At 45.3% G+C, this 21917-nt stretch overlaps 1 protein-coding gene across 1 annotated transcript in view; it reads left to right on the plus strand.

Moving 5' to 3' along the window:
• The first annotated feature begins 891 nt into the window (after window positions 1-891).
• Window positions 892-21917, plus strand: part of ADAMTS12 (ADAM metallopeptidase with thrombospondin type 1 motif 12) — a 161466-nt gene continuing 140440 nt past the window's right edge. The window contains exons 1-2 of the mRNA XM_088054251.1: window positions 892-1021; window positions 5530-5891. Coding sequence (XP_087910377.1) covers window positions 892-1021; window positions 5530-5891 — 492 coding nt within the window. The remainder of the gene's footprint in view (window positions 1022-5529; window positions 5892-21917) is intronic.

Genomic DNA, 21917 nt, shown 5'->3' on the forward strand with positions numbered 1-21917 from the left:
ACTCAGAAGTAACCCTGATGTGCTAGCACACTGCTAAAACACAGAATGGTCTCAGCACCTTGAGGAGTCTTAAGCTGCATCAGCGGAGTTTTAGGCTTGACGTTAGAAGAATTCCTTAACAAGGAAGGATGATTAGACTTTGGCATGGACTGCCCGGGGAGGTGGTGAAGTCAGCATCCCCGGAGGGGTTTAAGAAAGCACTGGATCTGGCTTTCAGTACCATGGTCTAGTTGACATATTATTATTCAGTCACAGGCTTTACTCAATGATGGCAGAGGTCTTTTCCAGCCTAGCTGACTGCGACTCTGTGAGGCAGCCTGGAAACCGGGCTCTGGCTGCTGGGCCCGAGGGTCCATGGAGTACGGGGTGCTTCAGCCGGGGAAACCCCCGCCATCCCCTCCGGCCGCGTCAGAAAGTGGTGGAAAACGGGTCAAACTCCCGCGTGCCTCCAACACTTTCTCCCGCGGCTGGGGAGCCTCTGCCAGGGCGTGTGCCGGGCTGCGAGGCGCCTTGCCCCGGCCCCTCAGCGGAGACCACCGGCGTCAGACCCGGGAAGCGACGCTGCCGTGTGCGGGCGGCCCTCCCCAAGGACTCCGGCCGCCGTGGAGGGCGGAGAGGGGCGGCAGCCCCTGTTGGCGGCCTCGCCTCTCCTCCCTCCCCGCCGGCCCGGCCCGGTTCGTCCGGCCGCGTTAACCCCGGCGGCTCCGAGGCGGAGGCTCCCGGGGGCTGCTCCCTCCCCACAGCCCTCCTTCCTCCGCCGGCAGAAACCAGACACCGGGACGGCCCCGCGCAGCACTTGTGCGGAGCGGCGCCTGTGTCCGGCGGCGCCGGAGCGGCCCGGCCATGCCGCGGCCCCGATAGGCGCCCCGTTCGCAGCTCCCCGCCCGCACCATGCCATGTGTCCCGCGGAGCCGGGCGGCACGCATGGTCTCCCTCTGGCTCCTCGTCCTCCACGCCCAATCGCCCTGCCTGGGCAGGGCCCCGCCGGCCGGCAGCTCCCCGTTCCCCGACGGCGGGCAAGGTCAGTGGCAGCGGGCGGGGCGCGGCGGGGAGCGGGCCCTGCCGAGGGCGCAGCGGGCCCCGGGACGCTGCTGGGGCGGGAGGGACGGACAGCCGGGCCGTGTGGGCCCCCGGTGCTCCCCTCGGCGCTGCCGGGACGCCCTGCTCTGCTCCCGGGGCACAGCGCTCCGGCTGCGCCTTCCTGCCGCTCCTGGGCAGGCATCGAGGTTGGCTGTGTAGAGATGAAGGTATTGCCTTTTGCAGGTCTTCCCCGTTTAGAGGCAGCTCTCTAAATGCCAGAATAATTTTGTGCTACTAAACCGAAGAAGTTTCCTGTCCTGATTATTTATTTTTAAACAAGAGATCGCTTCTGTACCAAAGCAGCAGGCGCTGCAGAAGGATTGGTGTTATCAGGGTTCAATACCCGCTGTGAGTTTCTCACATTCAGTGAGACTGGTAAATTACAAGTCAGACTTCATCCGCGGGAGGGGTTTCTTTGAGGCTGCCCTCACAGTGGGTTATTTTGCCGTGGGGAAATATTCCGTCAGGAATTTTCTTTTTTATTTTAGTTTTTGCCTGTTTAAGAAAAATTGTGGCTCCCAAGGGAGAAAAATTATGAGTAGTTGGAAGACTCTGCCTGGTGGTAGAAGACCCAAAAGTATGTGAGGAAATTTTCCTTCCTGATGCAATTAACAGCTGTGGTGCTTTCAGGAGAGCTTGAACACAAAAGAGAAAAATCTTCTGTACCCCTCAGAGAACATGGAAAAGTGTTTCAGTAGGTGCCTGAAAAGTGAATTTTCAAGTATCCTAAAGTTGGTTCCTTTTGGATTCATTGAAAGTGGATGCTAGCAATAATTACATCTCTGTGATGCCACATGGGACAGAACAGGATGGTTGTGTTAGCATATAGTGGCTGATTTTCAGGCATTTGGAAATGAATGCAGAATTAATTCAACTTTCTAAGCATGGAAAACAGTCTTTCCCAAGAGTTTGCAAGTAGCATTGAGTAAAGGGGCAATTAAAAATGTGGCTAATTTTCTACAAAGTAAGGTTTCCTTACAGTGTGAGGTATGGACTGAAATTTGTATGTGGTACAGCTGAAGTGTTCTGCTCTCTCTACATCCCTAAATGTGGTAGATGGGACAGCTGGGATTGCCCTTCCTGAGTGCTGAAGGCTTGCTCTCTTTCCTGGGTATGATGCTTCCTCAAAGATGAGCCACACTGTTTCCTATCCCAGGGAATGGTTTGAAAAGAAGCCAGAGGGTCTGAGGGGCAGATGTACTCAAACTACAAAGATGGAGATGAAACAGTGGCAAATGATGATGTGTCACATTTTAAACAAATTTTGTCAGGGAACATGTTATGCATTTAAAGTAAATTGTGGTTTTCCTGTCATGTGTGATAGATCATGTATGTTTTTGTCTTTATCCTAGTTTATTCACTTTGTGTATAGCTATTCTTAATAAGGCAGTTCTCTGCTGTGTGTGGCGAATTTGAATCCACAGAGGAGGAGAACGCATGGGAGGGGTTTTGAATATTATCAGATGTTTTCAATGATGCAGAATTAGGAAGGTCTGCAGGGAAGATTTCTCTGACAACTTAAACAATGCTTGGGCTCCTCAAAACAAGTGTGAAGGGCCTGAACATTGCCAGTCCTGCGTTCTCAGAGGGCCTGAGCAGATACTGTGATTGCAGAGCAAAGTCCTGACTTGAATGTGTGCTGCTCGTTACTGTGCTTTGGTCTTGTTCACAGCACCAACGCAAGCCAGCATGCCCAGGCTGTAGTTTTGCAAAGGCAAAACATTCTCTGTAGCTACACAGCCACCTTTCCTGTCCTGTAAATCCTGAGCAGTGCCCACTGGACAGGCTGGACTCCCCTGGAGTGAAGAGTATGCTGGGTGTCCAAGGGAGATGCTGTGACATGCCAGTGCCATGGCTTATCAGTGGCATTCATTATCTCCATGTTTGCTGCTGCTAAGTTTTATAGGAACGTGTGGTGTTTTAATAAGAATTCATGTAACTGTATGAAAATAGAGGCATTTGGTGTTGAAGGATGTAGCCCTTAATTTAATTTTGAGCAGTCTGGGTTGCATATATTTAGTTCTTCTTTCCTAGAAGGGCAGAAAGGGATCACCAAAATTGTACCTCCCATCTTTGTTATAGTTAGGGTTGCCTTTTACCCAACAGTCCAGGCAAAACTGTACTGATAGTGATTTCTTGCAGAAATATCATTAGCCTCATCCTGTTAGACTTTTGTGTTGTAGTCTTATTCCCTCTGGTCTTTTGAAGGCTTTTTAATAATTCATTTCTGCAGTTGTATTACAGTTCATTATTATTGCAGCATAATTCCCCTCTCCAGTGACTAAACAAGTATTTAACAAGCATGTGGAAGAAGTTCAATTTCTCTGCTTTGATAATACAATGCTTCAGCATTATTTTCCATCTTACTGACACTGATGGTCTACTTTTCTTTAACCTCTATGCACTTAAGTGCTGTAATGTGAAGTAAAACACTTCCTTGCATAGTCTTAAATCCAAAACCATAAGTATTTGTCTTGCATGGAGTTCAGCAGTTAAGCCAGAACAAATTAGGTTCAAAGACATCAGGCACAGTGACAGCAAATGAGTAAGTTTTCTTTTTAGGAATTTAATTTGATTATTTAATGTGTTGTGCTGAAAACCGTAGAAATGGGGGCCTGATCTTGCAGCATTCTATGTTAGTCTGACTTTGCTAGCACAATACGGGATGTGGGACTTCCCAGAAGTCTCACAATTTAACATCTGCAGATAAGCTGTATTTTCGAGTGTTTCTCATCTCTTCCACCTACCTTTTTTTTTTTTTATTTTATTTTTCTGCTTCACTGTGGACTGTGAGTAGGGGGAACCATGGTTTAGCTTCAGTTGCTGAATTATCAGGCATCTCGCATCTTTTGTGCTGTCCACAGGCTGTGCAAACTGCAGGCATGAAGGTGTGCACTGAGTGTCAATGTCTCCGTTCCCTAATGTGGACAAGGGCAGATGTCTCTCAGAACCTGTGGTAGGCATTAGTGTCCATGTTGCCAAGACCTGGCTTTGTGAAGGCCCAAAACCCCACTTCTGTGGCTTGTCCTGCAAAGGCTCCAAGTCGCTGCAAGCTTGTGGGAAGGCTTCTGTACTAAGAAATCTGTTGCGTGAGCGAATAAGCTTGCTTCTGAAGTAAAGGTGCTTCTGACACTAGGCCAGATTTCTGATGTAGTTGTGTATATGCTGGGAGGCTGGGGGTTTTGTGTGTTTTGTTTTGCTTTCATTTCAATTGGAAGGGTTTCAGTTCACGTGTCTCAGGGGTCCGTGGCCTGAGGAAACTCAAGCAGCCATATCTTAAACTAAAGAGGACAGCTGAGATGTGTTCCTTCCAGAAGGGGATGAATCTAGACAGCTGCCTGCTTAGGCAGGATTTTTCCTCTGTGACTTTGAAGGAACAGGCAGTGGAGGGAGAAGTGCTTCTAAAAGGATTGCCTAACCAGACCTAGCCTGGAAGCAGCTGGAACAGCCTAATTGCTTTGTTAAGCAGCTTAGTTAATGAATGAGGTGTAGTCACTTCATGTGTAAGTGGTTGGGACTTTGGGTATGAAGGGCAACTCTGGGTAAAGAAGAACTGGATTAATGTGTGTCATCATAACTTCTTTTTAATTAAAAATACTCAGACTGTAATTTCTTGGGTAGAATTCATCAGATCTGGCCCTTAGGGCATGAGTTCTTATGGATTGTGTTTTACATGGATTTGTGTTGTTTGCATGGGGTTTTTGCATTTCACAGTAACTTCAAATAAATAAAACTTGGTACAGGTAGTGTTTCTTTTGTATCTTCTTCTTATATATGCTTCCCCTGTTGTAGCAGGGGACAAGTCAGTAATGCTCTGCTAGATTCTGCTAGATTCAGAGGAAGCTCTGCTAGATTCTGACAAAGTGGTAAGATTTCCAATCCTTCCCTGCTTGGAACTCCTGATACAAAAGAGCACGATTACTTCAGTCTCTTCAAATCCTTCTTTGAAATTTGGAAGCTGCAACTGCAACAGCTGCCAAAGCCTATGCTACTGAGATGCTGTTACTAAAAATAATCAAGCCAATTTGTGTTCTCTTCACCTTTGTGTGTTTGCAAGGCTCTGTGTCCAATTTCAGGTGTTTAGTTTTTTCAATGTGTGAAGGTCACACTCCTAGATAAGTCATGTGCTGGAGACCTAGGCCATGGATGGTTCCCAGCCTTTGTGGGATTGGGAAAGGGGGATGTGTATGACAGTCAGTCTTTTGTATGAGTGGTGACAAAATGTTTGAAAAGAAGAATGTTTGGCTTCTAAACTGAGTGTTACAGTGGGAGAATAGAAAGCCCAAATGAGGAGTGTAGTGGTAGTCTGTGCACTGCCTCCCTTTGTGTCAATCGGATGTTGGGGTAAATTGCTCTCACTTTTGACTTTTCCTTTAAATTATGTGAGATCTGAACAGACTCACTCATTCTAGTTTTGTTTCTTTTATTTTTTTTTTCCCTTTCTCTCAGAGCAATTTGTGAAGACAGTGCCAGATTATCATGTGGTTCATCCAGCAAGAGTAGATGCAAGTGGGCATTTTCTTTCTTTTAATCTACACCATCACATCTCAAGCCCAAGGAAGAAGAGACATCTTGGAAAAAGTGAAAATGTGGTATATTACAAAATTAATCATGAGGAGAAGGATCTGTTTTTTAACTTGACTGTCCACATGGGATTTCTTTCCCATAACTACATAGTAGAAAGGAGACGTGGCAACCACACCAAAGCGAAGATTTCAACTCGCTCGGGAGTTCCTTGCCACTTCCTTGGTACAGTGTGGCAGCCCGGCTCTGGCAGTGGGACAGCAGCAATCAGCACTTGCAGTGGCCTGGTAAGTGGTGCGGCCTTTACTGGGGTTATGGGCTATTTCTGGTGTCATTAGAAATGAGCTGGTACAAATATGTCTGCTAAGAAACTGGATGACCCAGTCTGATACCTGACTCAGAAAAAAAGATTTAATTCTATGGGTGTTGTTTGGATTTTTTTGAAGACTCAGGAAGTCAAAAGGTGATGCTAAGGCCCAAAAGGCTTGGCATTTACTTTTGGCTAGGTTTTTTCGGGTTTTTTTGTGATCTGGAGTGAAGGTTTCTATCAGTCATACAGCTTGAAGCTAGCCAAATATCGAGTCATTGCTTTGATTCCATTAGTAGTTGGATTGCCTTTCCAATGCATCTGGAGCTTCTGTTCTGTTTTCCTCTAAAAGGAATGTAGCTCAAGTACACTGAAATTGCTCTGTGAATCACAGCCATGGATAGTTAGCTAGGGAAATGCAATTGTTTCCTTACGAACTGCACTGCAGCTTCAGATATGAATGATAGGTTAGATGCAACCTTAGCCAGAGCTTTGAATTCAAGTGTTAACCACTGCTACGCATCCCTCATGTCAAAGAGCACTCCTAAGGCTGGAGCTTGAAGTTGAACATTTCTCAGTATCCTGTAGTTTACACTGAGGCAAGGAGATAGAAACCTTTTTTTCCCCATGCTTTGATGTTTTTAATCATGGCCACGGCTTAGTGTGAGGTGCCTCAGGGAGGCAAAGCTTTAGTTTCAGATAAGCATTGTTAAAGTGAGAGGTGTGGCTGTAAAGCCCGGCTAGTGTGTATTCTGAATTTCTGCTTTGGGGCCTGGGCCCTGTGAGCCCTGGAAGAGTTGCCACACCCCAGACCCCTCGTGGAGTGGCAGCCCAGGAGTTCTGATTTGGTTTGAGCCCCTGGGGTTTCTCCCTAGCTGTGTTCCTAGTGGTCCCTGACCCTGAACTCTACCCTGGTTCTGTCCCTCAAAACCCATCATCCTGCTCTCTGTCTCTGGATCTGAGTTTGTTCCCATGCTGAATAAATGACCCCATGAACAGAAGCCTGTCTCGTTGGTGTCCCATGCTGGTTCCTGGTAACTGTAGCTTCTCTGGACACAACAGCTTAGGTTCCTGTTTGTGCTAGAGCATGAGGCTGGGTGTGCCTTTCTGGAGGGGAAGAAGAAACAAACTGCCTAAGTGTGAAGGGGATGTAGGGAGGTGTGAAAACAGCACATGTGATTCTTGAAAGGCAGAACCCAAAGTGTTTGTGGAGTGTGCAGGCAGAGGTGATGATGAAATGATGCTCTCATGCCTTGATCCTGGAGGGGCAAATGATGGTGTTTGAGAGCCTCTGAAGCAGGGGACTGATGCCTTTTGGCTAACACATCTCAAGTCTAAAGCAGGCTGGGTACTGATGCCTAATTTCTGAGCCTGAGCACCACGGTGAGTAAAGTGTAACCTTTCCCTTGTGATCAGTATCAAAGTGTGTTCCATGCTGTATGAAGCTTTCAAAAACTATGGAAAATCTTCTGGCAGTGTGTGAGAAGCAACATGAAGACAGCGCTGGTATATATGAAATAGGAAACTCTGGAGTTCACAAAAGTGCTGATAAAACCTTTGGCATGTTGCCTGGAGAAACAAGCCATTGCTTGAGGCCAGAAGTTTCAGTCCCACAGGTATGACAATCAGGGATTTTATTTTCTAAGTTACATTTCCAGTGCGGACCAACTTATCAAGATTTCCCTGAAACATGTTTTGGTCATACAGGGTCAGTAAGTAAATGGAGATATAATGGTACAAATAGTTTCCTTGGTTGTTTTGTCCTGTGCTTTATTAGAATGTCTTTGCTATTTTTCATTAGGATGAGAACTTGAAAATGAGGTGCAAGATATTCATGATGTCTTTGGAAGTATTTAGTCTGCAACAAGAACTAAAAAAACCTCAATTTGCATTTTAAATCCAGCTTGGTAATATCCTTTAAAGTTATCCTTTCATTTGTGTTACAAACTTTTTGATTGTCCCAGGCCCAGGGGTCACTCAGCTAGCTCCTTGTGTACTGGGGGGAGGAGGTACAACAGTGGACAAAGGTAAAAGACAAAGGAGGCTCTTTATTATGGGACACCATCCCAGTTTATTCTTGGAACAAACTCCAGGGAAAAAACAGACTGAGGGAGAAACTGTGGGATCTTTTAAACTGTGGGAAAGCAGGCTACAGCCAATGGGGTGAAACTGAAGAGGAGGGGCAAGGGGAAGGATCCAACACACCACAGACTCAGGGAGGGGGACAGCAGGGAGAAACCACTTTAGTGAAAACATAACAACTAGCTTAGTGCAACACCACATCTCCCCCTTGTTTTAATTATATAAAGTTAAAAGAAGGGCATTGGGTTTATTCTGATGCAGAACATGAATTTGACCACCACTCATGATTGGTGGGCCCATTAGATTGTTCTTGATCCGTTAGTTCTATGAGGTTGACCTTGACCTCTGAGGTGGCAGGGATTAAATTGCCAAGGGCTTTTAAAATCAAGCAGCGTATAATCCTGAATGCCAACACTATTAGGAACAAAACAACAAAAAACAACAGGATTGTTTTAACTATTGAAGTCCATCACCCTGTGAGTCCCCAGCCTTTGAACAATTCACTAAACCAGTCCTCGGATTCTTGCTTCACTTGTCCAGTCAAACTCCTCATCTCTTGAAGGGCTGTGTGGATGTTGGGAGCTTTTGAGGTTAGATTTAGTCAACAAAATCCTTCAAATTCCTGGCATTCGTGCCCATGCAGCAGCAGGAGGAAGTCTATGGCAGCTTAGTTTTGAAGAGTGGCTTGCCTGGTGACTTTCTTGTCTTCTAGGAGGGGGCTGAGGGTGGTGGATGTTAAGTTTGCCTGTCTGACTACCCAGCTCTCTATGTGTCCTAACTCACCTAGAGCTTTGTCAGCTGCGACCCATGGAAGAAATATGGATGCAGCAATTCTTTCTGATTTGTCCCAATGACAAATTTCAGAATCACAGTTTGGGTCCAAACTGTCAGTGTTTCTTTTATGAACTTTGTTGGTCAAATTGTTTTTCTGAACCCATTTGGTAATTTGGGTTTGGTTGGGTGCTAACAGGGACAACCGCCCTATGGTACATGGCCCTCCTAAAAGCTGAGATGGGATTCCTGCCCATGCCCTATCTCTGCAAATTAGGAACAAGCCCTTAGAGAGATTTTTTGGATGTAAGTGGAATGGTTTGTCTGCTGTAACATGACTTAGAATATTACACCATTTTTTGCAGTGAATTCTTCTCAAAATTTTAATATGTTGTTAAAGGCTCTAGTGTCAGATAATGAGTTGTAAGTAAAGTGAATACAGTAAGGTGCCAGGGAGGAATCCAATAGTTCTAATTCCTGGGGTTCCTTATCTGCTTTGGGCAGTTTTGATAACCATTCTTTTACAGGGTTCCTAATCATTACAGCCCGCCAGCTACGATTTTCACATAGTCGGATGCTGTGTAATTTGGGACCTGTGTTAGGCATAGGAGTGTCAAAGCTGGCTGGAAATTCTCCATCCTGCAGTGGAATCCCTACCAGGCAGGTGGACATAGCGTCCTTTGCTGCTGCAGTGGACAGGCATATATTTTCTTGCTGGAGCATCTGTGCCAGGGTCACCCAGATGTTCTGTCATGGCTGAGGGACGATCCATGCAGCTGTCAGACTGCTCAGCGTGAACAGGATACCAACTGGGATAGGGCTCATCATGAGGTTGAGTGGGAGGTAGGTTCTCTCTAAATGGAAAATCCAAATGTTTTTAGAGGATGTTAACAGTTAGTGTGTGTCTGCTGGTGAGTAGCCAGGTGTCAGGAAGGTTTCCTCTCCTTTTTTCCGTCAGCGTCTTCTTTTGGAAGTGACTGCTGCTTGTTTTTCATCCCTTTCTGCTGGAGCTGGGTTTTTGGGAACGAAAGGCTTTACCCACTTTTGGGGTATTCAGTGCGGGCCCGCAGAGGTGGACACACACACATAGCCACACCCCCAGGGTAACAAGTTCATAGGGCCCCTTGGTCTGCCAGGTTTCTGGGTCCCTGATTAAGACTGGTGAATGCTGTGTCAACTTAAATTGATCACCACTGTTAAAATGCCGAACCACTGGGGGACTCGTTATCAGATGAACAGTTCAGGAAATTGATGGTAAACATAGCTTTGCAGAGCTTTTGCTGTGAAGACATCCACTCTGTTCCACTACTTTGCCTGGCTAGGACTTGTCTGAGCGTCTGGTTGGTACGCTCAACCACAGCTTGACCTGTGGGGGAGTGGGGGATGCCAGTCTTATGTTCCACCCCCCACTGCTGGACAAATTCTAGCAACTCCTTTATACGCCGGGCCATTGTCAGTTTTAATTTCCCTAGGGATCCCCAGCACTGAAAAGGCCTGCACCAGGTGTTGTTTGACATGCACAACCTTTTCCCTGCGTGGGCTGAGGCATTAACCGCACCTGAGTATGTGTCAATGCTCACATGTACTTATTTAAGGCGACCAAAACTGGGAATGTGTGTGATGTCTATTGCCACACTTTGCAGCTCCAAAGGCCTCGGGGTTTAACCCCAATACCCAGCGATGGCATGGCCTGGAGCTGGCAACTGGGACAGGTGGCCACAGTGGCTTGAGCCTGACTCCGTGTTAGTTGGAACTGATGGATCAGTCCTGGCACAATCTGATGGTATTGCTGGTGGCTCAGGTTAGCCTGCTGGAAGACATCTGGAAGACGTACCCATTCAGCTGGGGCATCAAGGGAATCAGTTTTGCAGTTCCCTTCTGTGATTTTGCCTGGCAAATCAGTATGTGACCTCACATGCATCACATAGAAGGGATGCTCTCAAGTTGAAACTAAATAAATTAGTTTTGAAAGCAACCTAAAGAGATGTTCGTTCTCAATGTCTTTGAGAACTGCCTGCTCTGCCCTGGACACTAGCCCCACCACGTAGGCTGAGTTGGTGACCAAATTGATTGGCTCTGAGAACTTCTCAAAGGCTCTCATGGCTGCAGGCAGTTTGGCTACCTGGGGTGACCCCCCCCACAAACTCATTATCAGCTTCCCAATGCTGAGTCTGAGGATCTCTCCAAGTCATCACCAACTTGTGGGACTCCCCAGTTGCATCAGTGAACACTGTAAGAACTTTGAGCGGCCTACACCTCCTTTTCTCACGAGGAATGAGGTGGAATTCATCATGAAACAACTTATGTGATGGAGTGTGGACTGATATTTGTCCACTGTAGCTGTCCAGAGCCAACTGGAGGTTAGCGTTGCTCTAGAGCCGGTGCTCAAACATCTTGGTCAGCTTCTCAGAAGAGTGCTTTCCCTCCTCAGAAAGTTTGACTGGGATGTGAATACACATAAAGTCACAACCAGCCAGTTCCCACAGCCTCACCCTGGCCTTTCAGATCAGCTGAGCCGTCAGCTCTTGTGGCTTGATGATGGTTTGGATCGTTGGTGGGAGAGGAAGACCCACTCTGCAATTAAGAATGAATCTCTCTGCCCTTCGACCCATTGGAATATCAACCCATGTAAGTGTGGTAGTTTCTCCAGGACAATGAATTTGAAAGGCAGCTCAGGCTTATAGCGATGTGCCTGTCTCTTTTTGGGCAAAAAGCCCTTTTTGCGTTTTCAACTGTGGTTTTTGCCTCTGGGATCAGCTCCCTGGGAGAAAGCAGCTCTCTCTCCCCCTTCAATAAATTGAGCAGGGGATCCAGGTCCTCATCACAAGGACCCAGCCAGGGTCTGACCCAGTTCAAAGACCTGCATGGGGAATAGAGATCTGCTAGGGTTTTGGGATCACTAACGGTTTCCAATTTCTGTGGACAACAGTCCATGCAGTGGTGTCCAAGCCCAGGTACTTCCAAAGTGGCATCCTTTGAACTTCCTGCATTTGGAATCCAGCAGAGGTTAAAACTTTAACCACTACGTCAAGTGTGCATTGGAGTATAGTGTCATCGGGGGTGCACATGAACACATCATCCATGTAGTGTAGGATGATGGCTTCCCTTTTTTCGGCGCGCACTGGGGACAGCAATGAAGCCACATATCACTGGCAGATGGAGGATGCACTTCATTCCCTGAGGCAAAACTTTCCAGTGGTAACATTTCACTGGGGCCTTCTGGTTGATTGTAGGAACTGAGAAAGCAAACTGAGGCTCATCTGCTGGGTGTAGGGGAATTTGGAAGAAACATGTCTAGGGCCACTAGTTGCCAATTTTGTGGGAGCATTGTTGGGGAGAGCATCCCAGGTTGGAGTGACCCTATGTCCTCAGTTACTTTGTTTATCTCCTTCAGATCCTGAAGGAGGCGCCACTTATCCTTCCCTGACTTCTTTATTACAAAGACCGGAGAATTCCAAGGGCTGGTTGTTTCCTCTGTGTGGCCTTTGGCCAATTGTTCCTCCATGAGCTCTTCAAGCGCCTTGAGTTTATCCTTAGTAAGTGGCCACTGACTTACCAAGACTGGATTGTCATCCAGCCACATTAACTTTTGGGTAAGGTGCTCCACATTGGCTGCTTCTAAAAATCCTGGGTAGTCTCAGGGATAACTAATTGGACTCTCCACTGGGACATAGGGTCTATTCCCCACGGGGGGCACTTGTAGTCAGTAACAAATAGATGAACACTGGCCAATTTCCCATCCGACCCCTCAATTTGAACGATGCTCTTAGAGAATTTTTCCAGTTTTACTCCTCCTACACCTTGGATTTTGCCAGCCACGGGTTGCAAGTCCCAGTGTGACAGTCACACCCTTTCAGGTATGATGGTCACATCTGCCCCTGTGTCAGTCAAGCCTTCCACATGGAGATGATCTGATTCATGGGTTAGGTTGCATCCCATGATGGGTTTGTCCTCACCAGCCACTTCAGCCCAGTAGACACCAGGTGCTTTGTCATCTACTGGGACCTGTGCTGGAATAGGAATAGCCTGGGTGATGATTTGCCCCTTGGCGAAATGGAAGGGTGGCTGAGGGCAATGCACCGGGAGAGTGAGGTGTGTTAAATCTCCCTTGATTGTCATGGGAGCCACCTCTATTTCCATGGGTGTGTGTGCTGTGTCCCCAGTAACAAAATACTCACTATCCAGTCCTGCCATATCTCATTAATTGTCTGGCAGGTCCACTCCAATGACTGTCCACTGAGTAGATCTGAAAAGAAAAGCTTTGGCAGTTACTGGATCGCTTGTGAGGCTTGTGAGGCTGCCAAACCTTGTTAGGCACAAGTTCCCCAAGATTATTTTTCCACAGTCCCACACTCCACTTCCCTTCCTCCCCATTTTTTGTTAGGAAAGAGGCTTTTCCCACTTTGGGGCCTGCTACATTTATATCATTGCGCTGGGTGGGACTGCGCTCTAGTCCCAGTTTTTTTTGTTGATAGGTTGCCACTTCCTTTTGGTATTCTTTTGGTTTTGGCTTTGAGGACAGTCTTTGGTAAAGTGTCCTGGCCTTTTGCACAGGAAGCAGATGATGTGTTGGAGCTGCTCCGATGACATCTGTGGCTTCTTCATTCCTGGTGTTACCACTGCTGCAGTCTTTGGGTTTGCCAGTCCCAGTTTTCTGTCTTGTGCACCACACAGCTCTGCTTTCTTGGAACACGCTTCTGCCGTCTGCGCTATAGTGGGGGGAGGATCAATGGGCAGTCCCAGGATCACCCTGCAGCAGGTTTCATTGACATTCCTCTGAGCCATCTCCCTAATCAGCTCTGCCTATGCCACTGGTCCTTCTACTTGCCTCTCTATTTGTGTGTGAAGCTGGTCGACAAACTGCAAAAAACTTTCTTAGGGATGCTGTTTAACATTAACATAGCTGTCCTGGGTTTCAATCATTGGTAATTGGTTAGAAACCTTTTCTGCCATGCCACAGATCTTAGCTAAAATGGATTTTGTTAACACCCGAGCTTGGTGCTCGGGTTTAGCCCACACCCCTTTGCCGCATAGATGTTCATATGTGATCTCATTATCATCCGCATCTTTTGCATCCTGGGTGCTTTGCTTGAGTTCAACCACAAGCCCTTTTAAAGATCTCTTCCACGTGCTTTCCCAAAGATAAACTCAAGGGGTTAGGAGACACCAGAAGAGATCTCAGAGATCGTCCAGAACTAGCTCATTAGATGTTAAAGTAGCTCTCACCATTCCCTTAAAGATCTCACTATTTCTGCAAAACTCCCTTTGGGCTTTACAGATTTCTTTTATGTTTTGGTAAGAGAAGGGCTGGTAATGTCTATTTGTTCTTCTTTTACCAATATATATGACAGGAGCAGCTGAGGGTACAGCTTCTTCTTCTTCTTCTTGATCCCCAGGGGCTTCGCCCCCTGGATCCCCCCTCCACCCCCCCCCCCCCCCCCCCGGGTACTGGGCAGGGGCTCAACCCCCCCATCCCCATGGGTGCCGGGCTGCCCTGTCCCCCACCAGGTCTGGGGAGGGGCCCAGCCCTACTGCCATAGGAGCCGGACAGGGGTTCACCCCCCAACCCTGCCACTATGGGAACAGGGTGGGGATACCCCTCTCCCCACTGTGGGAACAGGGGATGGACCCACCCCCCTGCCCACCATGGGATCAGGGTGGGGGGTCGTGGGAACCAGGGTTGCAGCACTTGGGGGCAGGGCTAAGGGTGATGTCATGCAGGGTGGGAACATGGTGGAGGGGGGAGGGATGTCCAAGGGAAGGAGGGGGTTGTGGGCGGGGACAGGTGGGTAAAAGGGGTTGTGGAAAGGAGAAGGAGTGTAAGATGGAGGTTCCACCATGTGGCCATCTTGGACCTCAGCCGTGTGGGGATGGAGGAGTTACCACATTTAAAGCTAACAGAATGTTTTAACGGAGGAGTAACCACCAGGTTCAAGGAATGCAGGGAAAGATCTCTGTCAGTCTGTGCACAGCCACCAAAGACAGGGTGCTGAATGGGAGGCAGGGAGCCAGGACAGCAGCAGCTGAGCTGGTTGTCCTGCATTTCTCAGGCTGCTTCATGTGTTCCCTTCAGCTCAGGGGCAGAGGGTTTGGGAGAAGGGGTAGGGGAAACTGAGGGAATCTGCTGTGACTGTCTCTTCACTTCCCTATTAACCAGTTCTTTCTGAATTAAAAGAAATAACGGAAGAAATTTAGAAGCAACTTTGTCTCCCTGTTCTACTTTAAGAGTTGGTAAGTTTCCGATCCTGTCCCAGGAAGCGACAGAATCCACATCTTGCAGGGTGAACTGGGCAAACTGGAGAGACAGCCAGCGAACAAGCTGTTCAACCGAGTTCTAGAAATTTTAACATTTCCACCACCTACATTTTATTGAACTTGGGAAAACAATCTCCTTTCTTGCACAGAGAGCTGTAAGTCCATCCTGATGTTAAAAGCAATCTGCATAGCAATCTACCTTCCTTTACAGCAAAAACTTCACAGCTAGCTCTGGGAGGCTTTTTCACAGTTCCTCCCCCCACCCCCCAACAGTGGGGTAAGAGGCGAAGCTGCCTGGCAGAAAAAGCCTTTTTTTTTGTTTGTTTTTTTCTTTTAAAACTCAGCTGGCAGCCACTTGGGAACGGTGCTGCTCCCCACTGCCATGCAAAGCTGAGCCACCAAAACCCATGTAACCAGAGCCACTGATGCCCCTTACCCCGCCACAAGCTTGCCGTGCGCTCATGCCTGTGCGTGTGCTCTTGCCGCACTGCAGCACTGAAAAACTGCAGTTCCTGCATGCGCCAGAGCCAAAAACATGCAGCTTTTTTGCCACACTGCATTGCTGGCAGTGAACACACTCACCCCTTCCAGTGACAGGGATGTCAGCTGGCTCGGGGCTGTGTAGGAAGTCCTTATCCTGGAACTAAATTTCCCAGGCTTAGGAAAAGCTGTTGATTCCACCCTCATACGCGTAGCTGCATAAAAACAAACTTGCTGCTGCAAGGTGGCTGACGATCCAATGCTTGTACAATCCACACATGAATTTCCAGCTGCTGTGTGGGGTCTTCCATTCTCCTGGAAAGCCCCACGTTGGGCGCCAGCTGTCGTAATCCTCTTCTCCCAGCCCCAGGGGTCACTCAGATAGCTCCTTGTGTACTGGGGGGAGGAAGTTTGATGATGGACAAAGGTAAAAGAAAAACGCGGCTCTTTATTCCAGGATACTGTCCCAGTTTATTCACAGAATGAACTCCAGGGAAAAAAGAGACTGAGGGAGAAACCGCGGGGACTTTTAAACTGGGGAAAAAGGGGAGGGGGAAAGCAGGCTACAGCCAATGGGGTGAAACTGAAGAGGGTCAAGGGGAAGGATCCAACACACCACAGACCTGGTCAGGGGGGCAACAGGGAGTTTGCAGCTTTAGTGCAAGCTTTAGTGCAAATGTAACAACTAGCTTAGTGCAACACCACATTTTACTTTTATTTTTACTTGAAGGTTTTGAGAAAACACTTGTATCAGAAAAATCCCTCTTGTGATTTTGTGTTTCCATCCTGCCCCAAAATGAAACTTTGAAAATATATAATCATAAATTAATTCAGATTGAATAAATGAGTTTTGCCTCTGGGTAAGAACATGATAATTTTGATGTGATGATTTTTGAAGTCCGGAAGTTGGTGCTCTGAAGAGGCTGCAGTAAGAGTTGAGTCAGTATCTTGATTTCCCTGGTTGCCACAAGCTGGGGAAAGGTGATTTAGCTTGCCTTTACCCTGAAAGTTTTCCAAAAGATCTAGTGTCTTATGAAGACATCTGTTGATGAATAATTTTGTCAGCTATGAGAAATGAAATCTGATTTTCATAATAAAAACCTAACATTTCTGGAACTTTTTTTTTGTGGTTGTCTCCACATTTCTGAGCTCTAGTGTTGATTTATTTTCATCCTGGTGGTCCCAATTTTTTTGCTCTTCAGCATTAAGTTTTTTGCTGTCTTCTTTTTTTCTTTCTGGGATGAATTGTGCTTTTCTATTGAAAATATTTTTTCCATTTACTGTTGTGAAGGAGGGGAGGAGAATAAAGGAGAACTGAGAATAAGTAAACACCATGGAATTAGAGGTATTTATTTTAGATACTAAAGTAACCTATGACATGAGGAGAAATGGATGGCTTGTTTACTGTCATAAAACTGTGTTGATATGCTCAATCCTCATAACCCAAGGGCTGGTGAAAACCAGTGTCTTAGCTTTCTAATTCTGGGAGCAGGAATGTTAGTGATGCTCCTTCCCTGATGCTGTTTTGTCTTGACACTTCGGGTTCATCATGAAATGTCAGCCTACTGTGCAATTGTTGCTGAGGCATTTTTTAATAAGCTCAGTGAAGCACCAATTTACCATGGTAATGAATGGTAGGAAACTCTGTGACCCCTAAACTTCAAATTTTTGGCTTTCTTAGTTATTGGAGTTGGTAAACAAAAATACAATACTGAAAAATACTGATTTGATTAAATAAATATATTTTATGGAATATCCTTTTGATTGTCATTTTTAGTGTCAAATGCTTACATTATTATTTTGTAATGTTGCCCAAGTCAATTACTTAAGAATATGTTTGTCCCCGTTTTACAAATGGTGGCCTGAATTGGAGAAAAATAAAATCCTAGAGATGCCTGTGGAGGGAGAATCCTAGTTCTAGTCTTCTTTCTGGAATGACTGCTTCTCATTTCTTCTGTTTGGTTTGTATTTGACAGTTTCTTAATTTCCAGGACAATAGCAATATTGAACCAAACAAAGATGTGTGCTGTAGGTTTGTGTTTGTCATAAGAATCACTCACATACTGCACTGAAAACATAGAAAATCTGGAACTGTGTTTTCATTTCCCTTTAATTTTCACTTTAAAATGTATTCCTACTTTCCTTGGCATTACACAGGCATTGCTGATGTATTTTTTATGTTCCCAAAATGGCCTGCAAGGGAAGTAACAGAGTGATAGGTGTGAGATACAAGAATGGGTGGCAGAGTCATTGTGTGGTGTTATTTTTTAAAAAAATGTAACTGTGTCTCTGTTTTCAGGAGTATACATGGGAAAAAATGATTCAGAAAGGAATTTGGTCAGAGTTGGACAGGAGGATACAAAAGATAATTAGCAGATATCTGGAGGAAATAAGATGTAATTTCCAAATCCATTTCTTTCTTACACCTTGTGAAATCTTAGTTTTCCTTTTGAGCTAAATAGATCATGACCTTCTTAGCAGGCTGAAGAACATGATGCTGTAATCTCTGTCTTTTGTTCTGTGGGTTAGTTGTTTCATAAAGTCTTTTGCAATTCTGAGCCTTTTTGAATAATGCATGTGTTAACATAGGAAGAGTGGGACAGACCTCACTGTTTATTTTGGGTCACACTTGGATGTGGAATCCTAGAGGGGAAATCACTACTACAACACAAGAAGCATCAAACTGTGGCACTTGGAAGGGGAGTAGACATGAAATCACTTAGATACAGGAACATTTCCAAGATGAAGTAAAGAGAGAAAATGGTTAATTTTTATATCTTTGAGCGAAAATAATGTTTGAATTGGCTGTCTTGGCAGACTATTTAGGACACTCTTCTAATAATGCTTTGAGTTTTCCAGTGCCTTTCCACAGAAGGCTACAATGAACTTTCCCAGTACCAATGCCTTAATTGTCAGTTGTTTGCTAGTCCTGAGAATTCCTTGTGTTGGAGCAGTGGTGTCAGCTTGTCCTCGCAGTAGGGCTGTGAGCAAGCAAAGCCCAGTGAAGTTGAATGAATACCCCAGGCTTATACGAACTGAGTCCTAGGGAGCTGAGAAGTGAGTTTTCCTCTGATAGTCTATCCTCTTCATTAGGAACAAGGCCCTCTTTTATCTGTCAGTAACACAGACATTGTTTATGGTATTCTTAGATGACAGAGCATCATTAAGGCTTTGTTTCCTTGACACTTGTTTACAGAGAAGAGCTGTCAATCAACAGTTGCTTGTTGGGGGATGCATTATCTTCAAAGGCAATGCAAGCTTTAGCATGGAAAAGGGAGGAGAGTGGAAGGGCATTAGTATGGAAATCTGTGCATGAGTATCTGGTAAGCTCCTGGCCATACAGGACCTGTGGGCAGATTCTGTGTTGGCTGTCTCCAGCTAGTTAGAGGGTTGCCTCTGTCCTGGTGGGCATTGCTGTTTTTAAGAAGTGCTGGGTGCCTTTGAAAATATTTTTGAAAAGTTTCTCCCCCCACTTCATTCTTCCGTCACAGTCAGGGCAGTCCTTTGTGGACCTTTAATTGGTGGCTGTGTGACTGTTTGTGTAGCAGCTGGTACGAGATGCTCCAAGTGGGACTTCTCTGGACACATCTTTGTCTATCCTGACACCTGTGACAAGCTGAAGTGGAATGTTGACTGAATTCTGCTTGAATGTAACTGTTCTCTTTCTTGCAGGATATCACCTTTGTATGAAGCCCAGAATGAGCTCCAGTACTCATACAGTTCCACCTCTCTCCTCAGTGTAGCTAAAATCTACCAGCAGCATTTTATCTTTTGCAGACTTGCATCAGTTCGGGGGAATTCAGCATGATCTCTGTTCTCCTTCAAAATGCCAATAAACTTTTCTAATTAGTGTGAGATGATTTTGAGATGATTTTTTTTTATGTTGACCCACATGTTGCTGTCTTACGATCTCTCTGAAGTTGAACAGTTCTGTACAGATATCATAACAGTATTTTAGTAATAGTGGGCCCTATGACAGCGGTCTAATACTGCTGTTTGGACTTTCCTCTCCTATAAAGAAAACATCCTTCAACGTATTGGACTTGATGTTTTCCTTAGATGAAGTTTAGGAATAAAAGAATCTTTAAAACAGTTTTATAGTATTTGTTCTAAAGTAATGGAAGAATAAAATGTCTTGATAAGCTTTTAATATATGTTTTTATCTTCTTCTCTCTCTCCCAGCATTTGAGCTTGTTTGATTACTGACCGTTTGTTAGTCTGTTGTTAAAGGTTGTTACCAGGGTTTAGCAAAAGTAAAGTACTACATAATTCACTCCTAAGGCCCAGAAAAAATATCCCTGTCTTTTTATTCCCTTGTAGTACACATGCAGCTAGTAGAATTGTTCCTCTTCCAATGGAACTGACTTTTGATTATTAAAAGTGGCAAAACGTGGCAGTGAGAAAGACAGTTAAGGAAAAGGGGCATGTTTCCTCACTTGCTGAAACTGGACTCAGTGCTGATCGCTGACCTGTGACTGGACATCACCAGAACACATTTGGGAACATGTGCTGTTTAGGTGGATGTTTCAGTTTTAGGAGTTGAATTGGAATGTGTTCCTGTAGTGCTTCCTGAGATACACAAACTCCACTCTGTGAGCAAGGCTTCTGGGAGACAAAACCAGAATTCTGCAGCAGTCTCCTGCTCTTCTCACATCTCTTCCTTCTTACTCTGTGACAGTCCCTTGCCTGTTTCTTTTTCTTTCCACTGAGGGATGGTACTGGATGGTTCTGCTTGTGTTTGGAAGTATGGCCGTATCTGCCTATCTGCCAGTTGTGTCTTCTTACTTAGGTGTCAGTGGCATCTCCACCGCAGCCTCGTGGTTTGTCTGGCAAGGGATAATCTGGTGGAACCAACATGTAGGAATGTGGTGTTTGGAGAGTGGCAGGAGTGAAGTTAAGCTGCCAACCTTTTTGTCAGGGATGGGAATTGTTCTGTGGCTGGATACTGTGGAGCTTTCACAGTCTGATTATTGCAATTTGGCTTGTTCTGGCAATCTTAAAGAAGGAAAGACCTGCCAGCTAACCTGGTTATGGAGGTCCTGTACATCTCTTCTCACATGCAGTAGTATGGAAAATACTGCAAGTAGAAAAATATGCCCTGAAAATAAATGCGGTTTTTGCTATGCATCTGTTCTTTGTTGTGCTTGGTTTGCCTTATTTCTCCATTATAGTAATAAATATCTGGGTATTCTCCTTGGCTGATTTACAGTTGTGTTATGGTTGTGTTATGTGGTTGCATTGCATAGATTAGTTTTTCTTTTTGAAGATAATCCAAAGGTAGGGTTTGTGGTGGTCTGTGGTGGTCTACCCCCATCCCCCAATGGATTCATCATTCAAACTTTCTTTAGTATTTGCTGCAGTACTTTAATATCCATCCCTTTTCTTTGTGTTTGAGCTTCAACTATCCATGTGCCAGCTCCTTTCCCCCAGTCTTTTGTCTGCAAAAATACTCTAATTGACAGGTCAAACGACTCTCATCAGTGGTCTCAATACATGAGAATCTAGCTCCTGCTTTTGACCCTATCACCTGTAATAAATATGAAGTTGTGAGACCAGAAGCTGTGTCTGACTGGAGCTTTTATAACATTGTGGTTACATTACAGTGGAAGAGTCATTGATGGAGTAGGTTAAAATAAGGATTAGTCTTTATGACCAGGTTTGGATGGAGTACCCAGATTTAGAATACTTCTTTAAGATAATGATTTTTTTTGAGAATATGAAAGAAAGACTCTTATAAAGTAGTTTTAAGTAATCTTAATCTCTTGTTTGAAATGTATCTATGTATTTGCTAATGATTTAGGAATAATATTCATGTGCAGAGCTGTAAATCATATTTCCAGTTTCCATGAGTTTTTGTAATCAATCTACTATGTCAGTAAATTCATTACTTTGGTGTTTTTTTAATAAAATGTTTGTATTTACTGAGAGAAACCTGTGAGATTGTGACTTCAGGTTCAGGATGCAGAAGTGACAAATATGTGTAGGATCTGTTTTGCTTTGATTCTTAATAACGTAAGGTTTGTAAAATGGTCTGTTCTTTATTTATTTTAATATCTTCTATTATCTTTGGAAATTCTGGGCTCATTCTCTGAAAGAGAAATGGAGGTATCAAAGCCATTAAGTTCTTAAAAATTTTGTGGGTAAATGTGGGAACTTTTGTTTGGTGAAATGGTGGATATGCATGCTCAGCTTGGCCAGTGGGTCCCCACAGCTGTAAGTTGTTACTGAGTGAGGTGCAGTGCTACCCATGTCCCTGCTGATGGTGAGGAGCACTGAGAGTTCAGGAGACATTGGAGGAAATTGCTTTGACTGGGAAAATGGAGCACATGTGAAAAGCAAATCTGTGGGGAAACAAGGCTTTGATAGTTCTGCTGTTCATAGAATTATTTTTTTTTCTTTACTCCATTTTCATTGTGGC

The sequence above is a fragment of the Pseudopodoces humilis genome, chromosome 4 (genome assembly GCF_049639895.1).
Source record: "Pseudopodoces humilis isolate 2021_Gansu_Grassland_sample_001 chromosome 4, ASM4963989v1, whole genome shotgun sequence".
Taxonomy (NCBI): Eukaryota; Metazoa; Chordata; class Aves; order Passeriformes; family Paridae; genus Pseudopodoces; species Pseudopodoces humilis.